At 42.9% G+C, this 16,174-nt stretch overlaps 1 protein-coding gene across 8 annotated transcripts in view; it reads right to left on the bottom strand.

The window, feature by feature from the left end:
- Positions 1–9,368: 9,368 nt before the first annotated feature.
- The window catches only part of LOC112253057 (transcription factor COE3), a 75,085-nt gene continuing 68,279 nt past the window's right edge, over positions 9,369–16,174 (bottom strand). For 4 of the 8 annotated variants that reach the window (XM_042323597.1, XM_042323598.1, XM_042323599.1 and 1 more), the window contains exons 12-16: positions 13,582–13,647; positions 13,300–13,471; positions 12,988–13,173; positions 12,576–12,743; positions 9,369–11,108 (exon numbers count right to left, since the gene is read on the bottom strand). In XM_042323597.1, the coding sequence (XP_042179531.1) occupies positions 11,077–11,108; positions 12,576–12,743; positions 12,988–13,173; positions 13,300–13,471; positions 13,582–13,647 (624 nt within the window). In that variant the 3' untranslated portion in view covers positions 9,369–11,076. The remainder of the gene's footprint in view (positions 11,109–12,575; positions 12,744–12,987; positions 13,174–13,299; positions 13,472–13,581; positions 13,648–16,174) is intronic. The other 4 variants (XM_042323601.1, XM_042323602.1, XM_042323604.1 and 1 more) reach the window with 1 other exon arrangement.

Genomic DNA, 16,174 nt, shown 5'->3' with positions numbered 1-16,174 from the left:
TATACGACAACTTCAAGGGGTTATTTTTATAAAATGACAGTATGCTGCTGTATTCTGATTTCAATGTTGTACAATCGTCTAAAATGTTGCACTGTGACCACACTTGGGACTCAGCCTTACCTGGGATTTGAACTCACAACCTCTTATCAACCTGAAATTTCCTGCTACAGTATCAGATTGTAAAACAGATATGGCCACAGAGTTATTGGCAAGAATGCATTTCTGCACTATGCTGAAAGCTGCCCAGAATCAAGTAAATAATTGTCCAATTATCACCACCAGCGTAACATCAACGTAAAACTAACAGTGCTCAAGGAGACTTGATGAGCAGTGGTATTCAAACTTTTTCAGCAGGGACCTGTCACATCTACACCCACTCCCCCTCTCCGGCGCTCGACGTCGCCGGTCTACTAACCATCGGTCCTGGCAACCCATCATTACGCATACCTGGCAAACTTCACCAAGAGCTCCAAGGTTGCCACGGTCATTTCCCTGCTGACCGGATGGGCATTGGAGTGGGCTACAACCACCTGGGAGAGAAGAGAAGAGAAGAGAAGAGGAGAGAAGAGGAGCTGGGTTTGAATGAGAGGTTCCTGGCATTGTTCAGGACGGTCTTCGATCATCCTCCAGAGGGTAGAAAGGGAGGTGAGTTACTCTTCCAGCTCCGGCAGGATGGCCAAACTGCTGCTCAGTGCGCCCTCACCTTTCACACTGGCAGCCTGAGGTGGGTGGATTGAGCCGGCTCTCTGCACTCTATTCCACAGTGGTGTGCGCGAGGAGGTCCAGATGGAGTTGGCATGTCGGGATGACAACGTATCCTTGAACACTCTCATCTCGACCATCCATCTGGATAACTTTCTTCGGGAGCGCCAGTGTCCACCTCGCCACTTGCCTCCCTGCTTTGGCTGTCCTGAGGCAGAGCCTGAACCCATGGAGGTAGGGGCCACACACCTCTCCGCGACAGAGCAGTGTCGCCAGAGACCGCTGGGGCTCTGTCTCTATTGCGGCCAGGAGGAACACCAGCTTCAGTGGTGTCCGGTGCGCCCTAACCCAGGGTTCACTAGAGCAGAGGGGTGGCCCCGTGACCTTACATCTCCCAGGGTAGACGTTATCATCGTTTTCCGCCAAACCCTTTCTGGTTCCTATTTCACTGGCTGGCTGTCCCTCAAGTGTTGTCTCTACAGCTCTAGTGGACTCTGGTGCTGTTGGGAGCTTAATCGACCAGGCCCCTGCCCCCTCCCTTAACTTAACCTCATACCCCGCTCTTCTCTCCTTTTCCTGTCCATGCCCTAGATACGCAACCATTAGCATCTGGCACAATTACGCGCATCACCGCACCACTCACCCTCACTGTGGGACCCATACACCAGGAAACCTCCCCTTCATCACCACCTCACCTGTACACAAGGTAATCCTCCAACTTCTGTGGCTCCAGCGTCACAACCCCACCATATCATGGTCGAGCATGAAAATCACCGCCTGGAACCGGGCTGTCGGAGGACCTGCTTCCCCATACCCTGTGGTTCCACGCCGGTTTAGAGTCCTGTAAGTGCCCACCAGCCCATCATGGGACATAGATGGGAACCCGCTCCTGCCACCTGCCCTCCAGAACGCATCTACGTCCCCACGGGGGTGAGAGATCGGCTGTTGACCTGGGCACACACATCCCTTGCTGCTGGACACCCAGGTATCACCTGCACCATCCAATCCCTCTCCAAGAAGTACTGGTGGCCCACCTTGGCGCAGGACTTCACCCACTATGTCAACTCATGCTCCATATGTTTCCAATCCAAATCTCCCCGGCACGGAAACTCCTTCCCGTGCCTCAGCGGCCTTGGTCCAATCTGTCCATAGATTTTGTTACTGATTTTCCCCTGTCTGATGGTTTCACCACTGTTATGGTTGTTGTGGACAGATTTTCCAAATCTTGCCGTTTTATCCCCCTCTCTGGTCTCCTTACCGTTCTCCAGGTCGCTGAGGCACTGTTATAGCAGGTCTTCCAACAGTGACTAGGCAACAGAATCTATAATAGACAGTAGCAGCAGCAGCCTATGTGGCATATGTGGTGTGTGTGTAGGTGTGTGTTGGGATGTCAGTGGAAGTACTGCATGTGTGTCCGCAGGGTCAGTGTACGAGACAAAAAAAAAGGACAAGTCTTTGACAATATCGTCTGACACCGCCTGGTGTAGAGGTCCTGGATGGCAGGGAGCTTGGCCCCAGTGAAGTACTGGGCCGTACTCACCACTCTCTATAACACCTTGCAGTCGAGTGCCTTGCAGTTGCTGTACCAAGTGTTGATGCAACCAGTCAATATGCTCTCAATGGTGCAGCTGTACAACTTTTCGAGGCTCTGAGGGCCAATGCCAAATCTTTTCAGCCTCCTGAGGGGGAAGAGGCACTAATGTGCCCTCTTCACAACTGTATGTGTGGACCATGTTAATTCGTTAGTGATGTGGACACCGAGGAACTTGAAGCTCTCAATCCGCTCCGCTGTGGCCCCATTGATGTGGATGGGAGGCGTGCTCGACCCTCTGTTTCCTGTAGTCCACGATCAGCTCCTTTGAATATCACTGACATAGGGTATAGAGTACCAGTCCCCACACACCAACACAGTCGTGAAAAAGGTACGACAATGCCTTAGGAGGCTGAAAATATTTGGCTGCACCATTGAGAGCATCTTGACTGACTGCATCAATGGTTAGAATACGTGGACAACTACAAATACCTAGGTGTCTGGTTAGACTGTAAACTCTCCTTCCAGACCCATATCAAACATCTCCAATCCAAAGTTAAATCTAGAATTGGCTTCCTATTTCGCAACAAAGCATCCTTCACTCATGCTGCCAAACATACCCTTGTAAAACTGACCATCCTACCGTACCTCGACTTCGGCGATGTAATTTACAAAATAGCCTCCAATACCCTACTCAACAAATTGGATGCAGTCTATCACAGTGCCATATGTTTTGTCACCAAAGCCCCATATACTACCCACCATTATGACCTGTGCGCTCTCGTTGGCTGGCCCTCGCCAAACCCACTGGCTCCAGGTCATCTACAAGACCCTGCTAGGTAAAGTCCCCCCTTATCTCAGCTCGCTGGTCACCATAGCATCACACACCTGTAGCACGCGCTCCAGCAGGTATATCTCTGGTCACCCCCAAAACAAATGTATTTCTTTGGCCGCCTCTCCTTCCAGTTCTCTGCTGCCAATGACTGGAACAAGCTACAAAAATCTCTGAAACTGGAAACACTTATCTCCCTCACTAGCTTTAAGCACCAGCTGTCAGAGCAGCTCACAGATTACTGTACCTGTACATAGCCCATCTATAATTTAGCCCAAACGACTACCTCTTTCCCATTTTTTTATTTATTTAATTTTTTTGCTCCTTTGCACCCCATTATTTTTATTTCTACTTTGCACATTCTTCCACTGCAAATCTACCATTCCAGTGTTTTACTTGCTATATTGTATTTACTTTGCCACCATGACCTTTTTTTTGCCTTTACCTCCCTTATCTCACCTCATTTGCTCACATGGTATATAGACTTGTTTCTACTGTATTATTGACTGTATGTTTGTTTTACTCCATGTGTAACTCTGTGTCGTTGTATGTGTCAAACTGCTTTGCTTTATCTTGGCCAGGTCGCAATTGTAAATGAGAACTTGTTCTCAACTTGCCTACCTGGTTAAATAAAGGTGAAATAAATAAATAAATCTGACCACAAGACGCTACAGAGGGTAGTGCATATGGCCCAGTACATCACTGGGGCCAAGCTCCCTGCCATCCAAGACCTCTATACCAGGCGGTGTAAAATAAAAATTGTCTAAAGACACCAGCCACCCAAGTCATAGACTGTTCTTTCTGCTGTTGATTGGCAAGCAGTACCGATGCACCAAGTCTGGAACCAACAGGACCTTTAACAGCTTCTACCCCCAAGCCATAAGACTGATAAATAGTTAACCAAATAGCTACCCAGACTATCTGCATTGACCCTTTTTGCTCATTCCATACACTGCTGCTGTTTATCTATCATGTTGCCTAGTCACTTTACTCCAACCTAAATGTACATATCTACCTAAATGACCTAGTACCCCTGCACATTGACTCGACACTGCTACCCTGTGTATATAGCCATGGTACCGTTACTCATTGTGTTTATACCTCATGTTATTATTTTTCAATCATTTTTCCATTTTTCTCTCTGGGTTTTTGGGAAGAGCATGTAAGTAAGCATTTCACTGTTAGTCTACACCTGTTGTTCATAAAGCATGTGACAAATACAATTTAATTGATGGATTGATAGAATAACACTGTGAACTTGTGAAAATTATGATAATGGTGACATCACCAGGTGGTAAATTAATGAATAGACCAATAGGTTTTCCCCGCCCAACTCCAACCACTCCCAGAAATTCTTGCTTGAGAAATGTATCTTTGCTAAGAAGCGGGTTTTGTTTATTTTTGACCATATTAATTGAAAACAATCACAGTAAGAAAAAAAACAGCTGCATTAGACCTTTTAATGTTACTTCTGAATCACAATGATAAATGTTTTTCTTGTGTATTTTTTACAAAACTGAGATTTACTTTGAAGTCAAAGTGTAGGAATACAGGTGAAATCAGTCATTTACATATACAGTGGGGCAAAAAAGTATTTAGTCAGCCACCAATTGTGCAAGTTCTCTCACTTAAAAAGATGAGGCCTGTAATTTTCATCATAGGTACACTTCAACTATGACAGACAAAATGAGAAAAAAAATCCAGAAAATCACATTGTAGGATTTTTAATGAATTTATTTGCAAATTATGGTGTAAAATAAGTATTTGGTCAATAACAAAAGTTTCTCAATACTTTGTTATATACCCTTTGTTGGCACTGACAGAGGTCAAATGTTTTCTGTAAGTCTTCACAAGGTTTTCACACACTGTTGCTGGTATTTTGGCCCATTCCTCCATGCAGATCTCCTCTAGAGCAGTGATGTTTTGGGGCTGTTGCTGGGCAACACAGACTTTCAACTCTATCCAAAGATTTTCTATGGGGTTGAGATCTGGAGACTGGCTAGGCCACTCCAGGACCTTGAAATGCTTCTTACGAAGCCACTCCTTCGTTGCCCGGGTTGGTGTGTTTGGGATCATTGTCATACTGAAAGACCCAGCCACGTTTCATCTTCAATGCCCTTGCTGATGGAAGGAGGTTTTCACTCAAAATATCACGATACATGGCACCATTCATTCTTCCTTTACACGGATCAGTCGTCCTGGTCCCTTTGCAGAAAAACAGCCCCAAAGCATTATGTTTCCACCCCCATGCTTCACAGTAGGTATGGTGTTCTTTGGATGCAACTCAGCATTCTTTGTCCTCTGTTACGAATCCCTTTTGGCCCGACAGTCTAGGGGGGGGATGGTAATGAGACCCGTAACATAACTCATGCAAATTATAATTGTGACAAAGTAAAAGTGTGAACGAAATAACCAGGACAACTGAAATTATACCGTCAAACTCAGGGTTTATTGTAAAACACACGGTAATGGGGGGAGCAGGAAAAGGGGCTGAGCTGGACCCAAGGAAAGAAACAATAAGCATCCAAAACACCCCTAAGCTAGACTAGTCTATTTTAACAACAGCTAACTAACCAAAAATACAGTGGGTGGTCCGCCCAGTTCTAACTAGTGTTTTTAACAAAGTCTACCTACGGGTAGTGTATGCCCATGGGCGACTTGTCTTGGTTTCCCCCTTTTCCCACCAGCAACAAACAAACACCATAACCAAAACAATATGACAAAGTGCTATGGAGGTGCTCAAACAAAAGAGAGGTTAAGACACAAAGCGAGAGTGAAACACAGAGACCTACAGACATGGCATTTACAGAGAGATTGAGCTCTAGAGCAAACAAATGGGGTTTTTAAACCATGGGGAAGGAACTGTGATAGGGTAGGAAATAGGAGGAGGTGTGTCTTCTGATTGATGATTGATTGTTGACTGATTGGGGAGTGATGATTTTCACCTGTGAGGGGAGAAGGAGAGAAAAGAACACAGGATACACACACACAGGATACCTGTATCCGTAACATCCTCCAAACACGACGAGTTGAGTTTTTACCAAAAAGTTATATTTTGGTTTCATCTGACCATATGACATTCTCCCAATCTTCTGGATCATCCAAATGCTCTCTAGCAAACTTCAGACAGGCCTGGACATGTACTGGCTTAAACAGGGGGACACGTCTGGCACTGCAGGATTTGAGTCCCTGGCGGCGTAGTATCTTACTGATGGTAGGCTTGGTTACTTTGGTCCCAGCAGGTCATTCACTAGGTCCCCCCGTGTGGTTCTGGGATTTTTGCTCACCGTTCTTGTGATCATTTTGACCCCACGGAGTGAGATCTTGCGTGGAGCCCCAGATCGAGGGAGATTATCAGTGGTCTTGTATGTCTTCCATTTCCTAATAATTGCTCCCACAGTTGATTTCTTCAAACCAAGCTGCTTACCTATTGCAGATTCAGTCTTCCCAGTTGGTGCAGGTCTACAATTTTGTTTCTGGTGTCCTTTGACAGCTCTTTGGTCTTGGCCATAGTGGAGTTTGGAGTGTGACTGTTTGAGGTTGTGGACAGATGTCTTTTATACTGATAACAAGTTCAAACAGGTGCCATTAATACAGATAACGAGTGGAGGACAGAGGAGCCTCTTAAAGAAGAAGTTACAGGTCTGTGAGAGCCAGAAATCTTGCTTGTTTGTAGGTGATCAAATACTTATTTTCCACCATAATTTGCAAATAATTTCATTAAAAATCCTACAAAGTGATTTTCTGGATGTTTTTTTCTCATTTTGTCTGTCATAGTTCAAGTGTACCTACGATGAAAATTACAGGCCTCTCTCATCTTTTTAAGTAGGAGAACTTGCACAATTGGTGGCTGACTAAATACTTTTTTGCACCACTGTACATGGTGGCGTAGCAGGAAGAATGATGGAATTCTGTGAACCAAGAGGTTGTGAGTTCAAATCTCAGGTTGAATAATAATTACTGTATAAATGAACATCTTGATATTGTACACATGAGGCTACAAAGCCATTACATCAGTACCCCTGAACGTGAACATATAAGCACCTGAATATATGTAAGGTAATATTCTCTTTTAAGGTCAGTTTGAATTGTTTTTCCTCATGGGAAACTGTGGATTGATAAAGACCGAACAAAACCCCTTTTCTGAATGCTTGTCCTCTATGGCCTCAATGAAGGTTTCATTCCTTTATATCGTCCAGCCCAATTCCCAGCATGCACAGCCATTGTGACTCTTTCAACTGGATCTCTCCATTGACTGGCTCATTGTCCAGGCAGGCTTTTGTGTGGCACTATCACTGGAGTGCAATCTTTCACCTGAACACTATAGGAACATTGCAGTGATATGGCCAGGTATAACATCTGAGGCAACCACATCTGAGAGGAATAAAGCAATGGTAGAGACAAAATATCTAGAACAACAGGTGCTGTGTCAGTAGTAGCAAATTAAATAGTCAGTTCATAAACATTGAATAGATATATTCAACGTTACCTTCTTATTTGTGTAATGAAGAGGGGGTATTTTAAAATGTAACAATATGTGAGCTGTTAAGATTTCTCTCTTTTGACAGATAACCACTACTGAGGAAAGTCTAGATAAGAGTAGCAACATACTGTATGGATGTGGTGAGCCTTGGCCTCCTTTGATTGCATGACCTCTTGACCCCAGCCTGTGTTGGAGAGTGTGGGTGTCTGACAGGCCCTGGTTATAGGGCGTTATTGACTTAGGATTTATAAATATTGAATGCACACATTAAGAGCATGGTGGAGGACGGCCAGGCCATTAGAGTTCTCCAATAAAGAGGCTCTCACTATGATTGAGTGTTGTGGCTATGGACTGGCTTTTGGTACAGAGAGAGCCTGGTTTGATTTCCAAGCATTAGTATATTCCTGCCTGGCATTACTGGGCATGCACCAAAATGTTTGTTATCCTACTATTAAAGGTCTCAGATGCACATTAAATCATTGTTCATTGATAGACATAGATAAGGGATGGGCAACTGGCAGCCTGCGACCCCCCTTTTGTAGGCCAGTCGGGGTCTCAACTTACTGTTGAGAGTTAGATTAAAGTGCAATTTCGACCTATGAGCCACTGCGGCCCCTATGATGATTTTTTTGAGGCCCCACCCCCATCAAAGTTGCCCATCCCAGACATACTGTAAATATAACACTTAATGTATGCTAGGACTAGAAATGATAACAAATGTTTATATGGAATAGATGGATGAAGTTTTTCCTTTTAACTAGGTTTTTACATTTTTGAAGAGAGAAAAGGCCAGAAGCAGGTATGTGACTATTGTTATCAGACACGTCAGATTAACGAGGGAATCTTTTGACGCACACAGCAATCACAGTTGAAAATTGTATCATTCTCTGGTGTATCTGACCTCACACTATCAGCATCACCTGCATTATCTTATGTGCCATGACATCTATGCATTCCGCTGGCATAATAAGCTGGGATTTGCTGATTCCTGCTCAACTTGCATTCACTTAAACGTGATTATAGGGTGAGATGGTCATGGACACTGTTGCCTTGATGAGAAATTGACATTTTGTGACCTGGTGTCCAGGACCACTCAGAAAGCCAGATAAGATGTTTAGTTGTTTTACAGGAGAGGCGCTATTCTTCCCTGTCGCTTCTCTATCTCTGTTTGACCCACTTGATGAGTATAGATTTCACAGGGCCCCCTTTCAGAGTTCAAACTATGAGTTTCAAAACAATACCAACCCCTTATAGACAAAGGATAACCTTGCTCTTTCAATGTATTGATTCTTTATTAACTAGGCGGCCTAATGCAATGAAATGAGGGATTTTAATGGAGCCTCTTTAGGGTGCTTTGAATAAAAAGCTCACGCCATTTATGAAAGGCTACAATGCATTTAACAGGCTATTTTAAAGCATGGCAGTAGAGAGCAATGCCGATATAAAGATCAATAGGAATGTGCCTCAAAGTCAAATTGCTGTGTCAATAGAGTAAAACAGAACCGCACAGAGATTTGTTGTTGACTATTTCGGGAAGATTAGAAATACGTTTTAAGTTTCTTTTAAAACGTATTTCTAATCTTCGCCCAAAATTGTCAAAACAAATCTGTGTGCGGTTCTGTTCTATTGGCCCAGCTTCCTGTTGCAACCTGTTTCTGAATCTAAAAGGCTAGAAACTACCATGGAGAGAGTGGACATCCCTGGTTCTTACAGGGGCAATCCAAGGTTTCATGTACAAAAGTGTTCCCTGTATTTTATCATTGTCTTTTGCTGTCGTATTTCAGGTAAAGATAACAACTGAAGAAATCCACAGGCAGTAGCAAGTTTTTTTTTTTTTTTTACTGAAAATTTTAATAAAACATGACTTGTTCATTTCTGTTTCCATTCCAAATTTTGACATTTTGAATTTTTGTTCCCTGTAAACACATTTAAGCTATGTGGCAGAGTCATAAGTGGTGAGTAAAAGTGACTTGTATACATTCTACAAAACAGAAAGAAAATACTACCACAAATGGAGTCCCTTCCTCCAAGGTTGTCCCTCATGCACATTGTTTCTATTGTATCTTAACAACTATCATATGGGTCACAAACTATTTATTTGACAATACAACCAACAAAGTTTTCTCCAAAAATGGTCTGTATAGATAATTTAAAATCAATATAAAAATAAACAATGAAGTTTGACTTCCCTTTTAAAAAATGGACAGAGAGTCTTGACAGAGTAACAAACTTTGAAGATACATGTGAAATATATGGACATTGCATTTGATCAAATACAAAAAAAACATGAAGGCAACAGTTCTTGGCTGAAATTCTGTGCTGCATCACTATTAAGGGCATGACAATTAATACATACATAATGAAAAGCAATATACAAAATATCAGAGATAAATACAATATTTATAGTTGATATGTTACAAAATTTCCCTCAAGTGAGCGCAAGTGTGTATTGGAACGGAAATATGACAATGAACTACTTTCCATTTTAGATGGAGTTAATTTTGCTTTAAATGTTGTTGATCTAAAATAACATGGGAAAAAAGACAGATGCATAAATATTTAGCACAATTTTGGCAATCTCACAATATTCTACAAGTTTATAACCACATATAAAACACATAAGGGGATTTGGAGCTAGAAGGAAGAGGATGGCCCTCTTCAACAAGAAACAGACTTCACAGTAGCCTAGGAATGCAGTAATATACAGTGCTAGCAAAAAGTCCAAATAAACGTGGCAAAACACACTTGCTTAAAAGGAAGCTCTAGCCAGGCGTTCTATGTACGCCTGTGTACTTATTGAATCCAAGATCATTTTCACTTTCGAAGATGAATTTCTAGCTACAATAAATTACTCATTTAATTTAAGATGTATGAATGAAACATGACACAATCTTACCCACCCACCCAGCCCCACCCATTTACTTGCATTTGCTGTATTTTATGATTGATTTCTACATTATATATCTCATATATTTTCCAGTTGAAAATCTTAAACCTTCTTGGCCCCACTGTATTTTCTCACACATAAAAATACAAAAAAGTCACATTATAAAGACACACAATTGTGAATCTATTGAAAGAGAGTTAAAACAAAAAACATTTTCTGAGGCAAACAAGTTCATAGGTAAATGTACATCAGTGTTTACATTAAAACCAAATTATGAGTCCACAGAGTTTCTTCCAGTATATGGTTCACTGGACAAATCCCAAGTTCAACCCGATAGGTATGCAAAACGTACACTCCATCGTCCTTTGTCTTCTTCCAGGTTGATCAAATGGAGAGAAAAAAATGAGGGAAAAAAGCTACAATTGTTGAGTTCCTAATGAAATGTTTAGTCCAAATGTCCAAATCTTAACTCTTGAAATAGTCTTTTAAAAGAAAATCATGTTTTAAATCTTCATTAAAAACAGAATAAGATGTTGACTATATCCTCAGTATTTTAGATTACGCCAGTGTCTTTGCTGTGTGATAAAGGGGTGTCCTGTATCGTGGTGAGAAGATTGGTGCTTGAGAGGATGAAAGTGCATTTACATTGGAGGTACAACCAGACCGGACATAGCTGGAAAAGAGAGAGAGAGAAATTGTATTCAGCAAATTCACCCTTTCCAATGTATTCAATTGGATAAGCAAAACATTTAGCTATTTACATTTTGGAACTTTAAAACAGATGTTAAGTTATGATGTTGTATGTGAGACTGTGTGTATGTGTGCATGTGCGCCTGTGTGTATGTGTGGTGTGTCTGTGCATGTCTGAGTGCAAACCTCTCTAACAGGATAGTTTTAAAAGCCTCCCTCTTGCTCTGACATTTAAGGCCCCAGCAGGCCAGCGTGGCTACGTGTGATATTCCTCCTGGTGTTGAGGTAATGGCAAACAGTGACTCCTAGGAGAGACGGCCCTGCCGACCATGGAACAACAACACGCCACTACCCACAATGCTGTGCTTTTCGTCACTTAAGGACTCAACTGACTCCCCTCAGACTCAGCTGACTCCCCTCAGGCTGATCAGACTCAGCTGACTCCCCTCAGACTCAGCTGACCCCTCAAATTCAGCTGACTCCCCTAAGACTCAGCTGACTCCCCTCAGACTCAGCTGACTCCCCTCAGGCTGATCTGACTCCCCTCAGACTCAGCTGACTCCCCTTAGACTGATCTGACTCCCCTTAGACTGATCTGACTCCCCTCAGACTGATCTGACTCCCCTCAGACTGATCTGACTCCCCTCAGACTGATCTGACTCCCCTCAGACTGATCTGACTCCCCTCAGACTGATCTGACTCCCCTCAGACTCAACCATTCTCCATACTGAAGATGGAGCCACTGCATTACACTCTTATTTCCACAATCACTACACTACTCCAATTTCAAAATCATTATCCACAAGCTTAGACAGAGATCAAAGGTAGTTTCCATTCTTTTACCCAGACCATCTGCTAGGATATCATTAGCAACTCTAGCTTATACAGAGAGTTAATATACTCAGTATTTCACACATTTTGAACAATTAGGTGGCTAGTAAAGTGCCAGGATGAAAAATCATTGAGTATTTGTAGTGTCATGGTTGGAATGCTTTTAAGTTTGCCAGCACAGATGATGGCAAGGCATTGCTCATTAATTTCTGCACAACATGTATTAATAAGTATGATCGTGTAGCAAGATGAACTTTAATTTCCCACTTCATTAAGCTCAATGTTATTAATCTTGGGGCGCACACTACGGCTAAGCTTGTTTTCAAAGCAATCATGTTGGTCATGACACACACAAAACCTAATAAACATAATTACTAAAACAAGCCTGGGAAGGTGTTGTCCTTAGACCTTGGAATATATAATTTGCTATACTGGATGGGTTGTGTGTGTGGTGTGTTTGCATGTCTGCTTATGTTTGTGTGTGTGTGTGTGTGTGTACATGTGTGTGTGTACATGTGTGTGCCCTCATGCTTGCTTGTGTATTTGAATGTAACCTCAAAGGTGTAAATAATAAATTGCAGCCTGTTAAAATGCATATTTGTAATGATTAGTCCCTCACCAAACCGGACAGAGGCATGAGCCGCGGTATCTGCCCAGTAGTCCGAAGGGAAGGGATGAGGGGGTGAGGGGGGCTCACCTTGCAGTCCGTTGCCATTTGCGCTGGTGCAGGAAGGGGGTGGGGAGGCCTGGGGTCGGACCACAGGGGCGAAGGCGCTCTTTTGTTTAACTGCACACAAGATATGGGGGGGCAGGGTGTGGGGTGGGGGGGTAAGAACATGCTATCGGACTAAACTGGGCTGTATTCAGTGAGGTGCAACGTTCAGAACATTGCCTATAGAAATGTAAAGAATAGAGTCTAACATGATTCTGATTCGCTACCTGACAGACAAGTCTAACACAATACATTTCCATCTGAACATTGTGTAACTTTGCTTGCTCCTGAACAGGTCTGAGATGGCAGCTCTACTCACTTCCATATGGAGAGTTGGCAGAAGATCCGTTGAGGAACCCAGGGGAGCTGGAAACTCCCAGGTTGGACATGCCAGAGTTCCCGTAGCCATTCATACTGTTACTGACAGAGTTGTAGCTGGACTGCTGTGGGGTGCTGCTGGTGATATACCCTCGTGGAGACACACTGCTGGTGTTCCGGCTGTAGCCTGCCGACAAAGAAGAAGAGGAGGATGGGGTGGTTCAAGGTCTATAGGATTAATTTATTCTTTAATTCATGACTTACTTAGCTGACTGTGAATGATTCTTGACCACTAAGCATAAGTTCCACTTACCCTGGTCGTTTCCCTGGGACTCAGACACGTTGACGGCTAGCTGGCTGCTGAAGGAGTTGACTCCCATCATGCCGTGGGAAGCTGTGTTGGCGAGGGAGGGGATCTGGTTGTGGTTACGGGGAACACTGTACAGGGCCTCCGCTATGTCCGCTGCCCTCTTCAGAATGATCTCCTGTGAAACATGGAGGGAGAAGTTAAGAGTTATTGAGCTGCTCTCCCTCAGTCATCCATTATGGTAGCTCCGTTTGTCTGTAAGACGTGTGTGTCTGTCAGTCTGCATACCTGGTTGTTGTGGGGCATCCCATACAATGCTTCAACAAGGTCAGCTGCTCTCTTCAGCAATACCTCCTGATTAAAAAAATAGGAAAGACAGACATTATTGAAATGTTGATGGCAGACTAAGTTCAATGATACTGTTCAACAAACACCATGACATGGAATGTAACAATTAGTATTTTTTTTATACACATATACGTACAATAAGAGGTATTTGTTAGGTGGGTAAATAAAAGTGACCCTGTATTGAGAGGCACCAACACTGCATTAGGCCACCAACTCTTCCTAGAACCACTGGGAACAATGAATAATGTCCCATCTCTTAATTAAACCAGCGTAGGCCTTAAAAACAACACCTCACCCTCTAATTCTGGGCTCGCGTTTGCACAAGAGTTCAGCACTGGAGTCTCCTTTCTTCAGAACAATAAAGTGAATTAGCTTGGGTTAATCTAGTTCTGCCGTAATGACATTAAGACATTTTTCAATTAACCTCTTTGACTGGCTGTTGTAAAGGACTTCACAAATGACTTCCCATCCAGCGAGAGTCTGGGTGCTTGTGCCTCGGGGACATGGATGCATGGGATGTATCCTTATCCATGTCTGCATGCTTGTCCCTGCTTCACCAATAAGGATTAGCCATGTTGCTTTGGTTCTTAACACTGAGAAGGACTTGGCCCTGGATCCTGTTCCCTGCTCTACTTCAGAATAGAGCGTGTTAGTGTGCTTTTATCTGCTCTTTGAATTGAGCACTTAATGAAATCATTCATGGAGCACAGCACTGCTTTGTTTAGTGTGATGCTCCAAGCAATATGTTAGGAAAAGCATCTCCTCCACTTAGGAGCATTTATTCTCACAAAGACACGCTTGAGCTATTGCTGTGGTGTTTTATTTGAATGCTTCTTTACTGTCACCTGCTGTATTGCAGCAATTTGTTGACTTTCCGTCAGAACCCCGGTTAAAAGCGATGCAAATCTGTCACTAGAAACATCTCAGATGGCGCTTGTTTTCTTCCCACATTGCGTGTTTTCCTTCACGGGCCTCAGTAATTTGTGTGAAGTGTTCCATCACTTGGCAATAGCAATCTGGGATTAAGACGGCAGCTGCCGTAAATGAATGTAAACACAGCCATCGCGCCTTCAAACAGCGGCCTCCAAGACTTGGCCTGCGTTTCTAAGGCAGAGCGTATGGAGCGTGTATGGAGTGTGTATGGGCCTCCTTTCATCCTGAAGAGCCATATCTTCCTAAAATCCTTGATTTATCAAGATGAAACGCTGTAGAAGCCACTTCTAGCATGTGCCATGCTCTTATAGAAACATAGAGCTTAATCCACCAAGTTACCGGATGGGTGGCTCTCTTTAAAATGAGCATTTACCTCTGAAATTGGTGTGTATGCTCAACGTTGCATGCATCTAGTTTGCATACAAATAAAGAATTATGGTTGTCATGAAGCAGGTTCACTAAATGAGAGGACCAGCTGTCTTGCTGTGTTCTCATCAGGCAGAACAGATTCCTCTCTTGCTCGATGAGTGAGACAAAGTGTTTTTTCTTTCCTTTTTCCTGCAGTTAATAATTACCAATAATCTATTCTATCATATTTGAAGATCTTCTACATGCCTCTCAATTTCAAACAACAATTAAAGCAATTAAGACTGTCACGTTCGCATGCCATGTTTCATTCTCTGAAAACCTCCTCTCCATCCTTGTCCATATGGTACTTTGCAGCAGCAACATAAGGACAGCTTGGAAAAAAGAGAGAAAACGATATTGCCTCTCATCCTTAATCTGTCGTTTACCGCGTGGCGTCTTAACTAACCAAGCTCACTCGCAGGGCTATGCTTAAGTGGTAGCCTAGTCATATCCGAGGATGATGGGAAGTGTGATACCCAATCAACCAAGGAGTTTGTTTTGTTTCCGACGAGACACTTTCACGCGTATCGGCTCACGCTGTGAATACGATTAGCACCGAATGGCGTTCTGAGGGCATTTCCATGTAAATCTGGATACTGCTTCAGCATAAAATGTAATTGGCTTTCTTGTCATGGAGACAGACATATCAGAACCCCATGTTAAATTGAAAACAATTAAAGCCGTAGATGATCTCTTGTTTTGTGACAAAGGCATGACAGCTTTTCTGGTATTCCTTGTTCTACACGTTTTACACATGCTCAACAACTGATCACAGGTCAGCAAGATCTAGACACCATTAAAACCATCAAATGAACTGTTGTTACCTGACAAAGGCTTGAGAAATTTTGAGGTATTGCATGTTTTACACGGTAGCCTAAAACCCTTCTAAATGTGATTCTCCACATGGTAGATTAGCTAGGATTGTGTATTTATGTTATCACAGTTAATAAAAGGGGGCCCAGGTTATGTAGCTTGGAGTGGTAATGCCATTATAAAACTGTAAGGCAATTACTGTGTTAGCTCTAGCCTGAGGTAATGAATACATTCAGAAGGATAGGGCCATTAGATGTAGGTACTTCAAAGAGCACAAGAATAGACATTCATTTAAATACATGGATAATTGCTTGACATGAACACATTTGTAATATTTATTTTCTCCTTGTGGATTTCACAAAGAATTGGAAAAGAATAG

The sequence above is a fragment of the Oncorhynchus tshawytscha genome, linkage group LG06 (assembly GCF_018296145.1).
Source record: "Oncorhynchus tshawytscha isolate Ot180627B linkage group LG06, Otsh_v2.0, whole genome shotgun sequence".
Lineage (NCBI taxonomy): Eukaryota > Metazoa > Chordata > Actinopteri > Salmoniformes > Salmonidae > Oncorhynchus > Oncorhynchus tshawytscha.
This window is presented reverse-complemented; position numbering and strand designations above follow the sequence as displayed.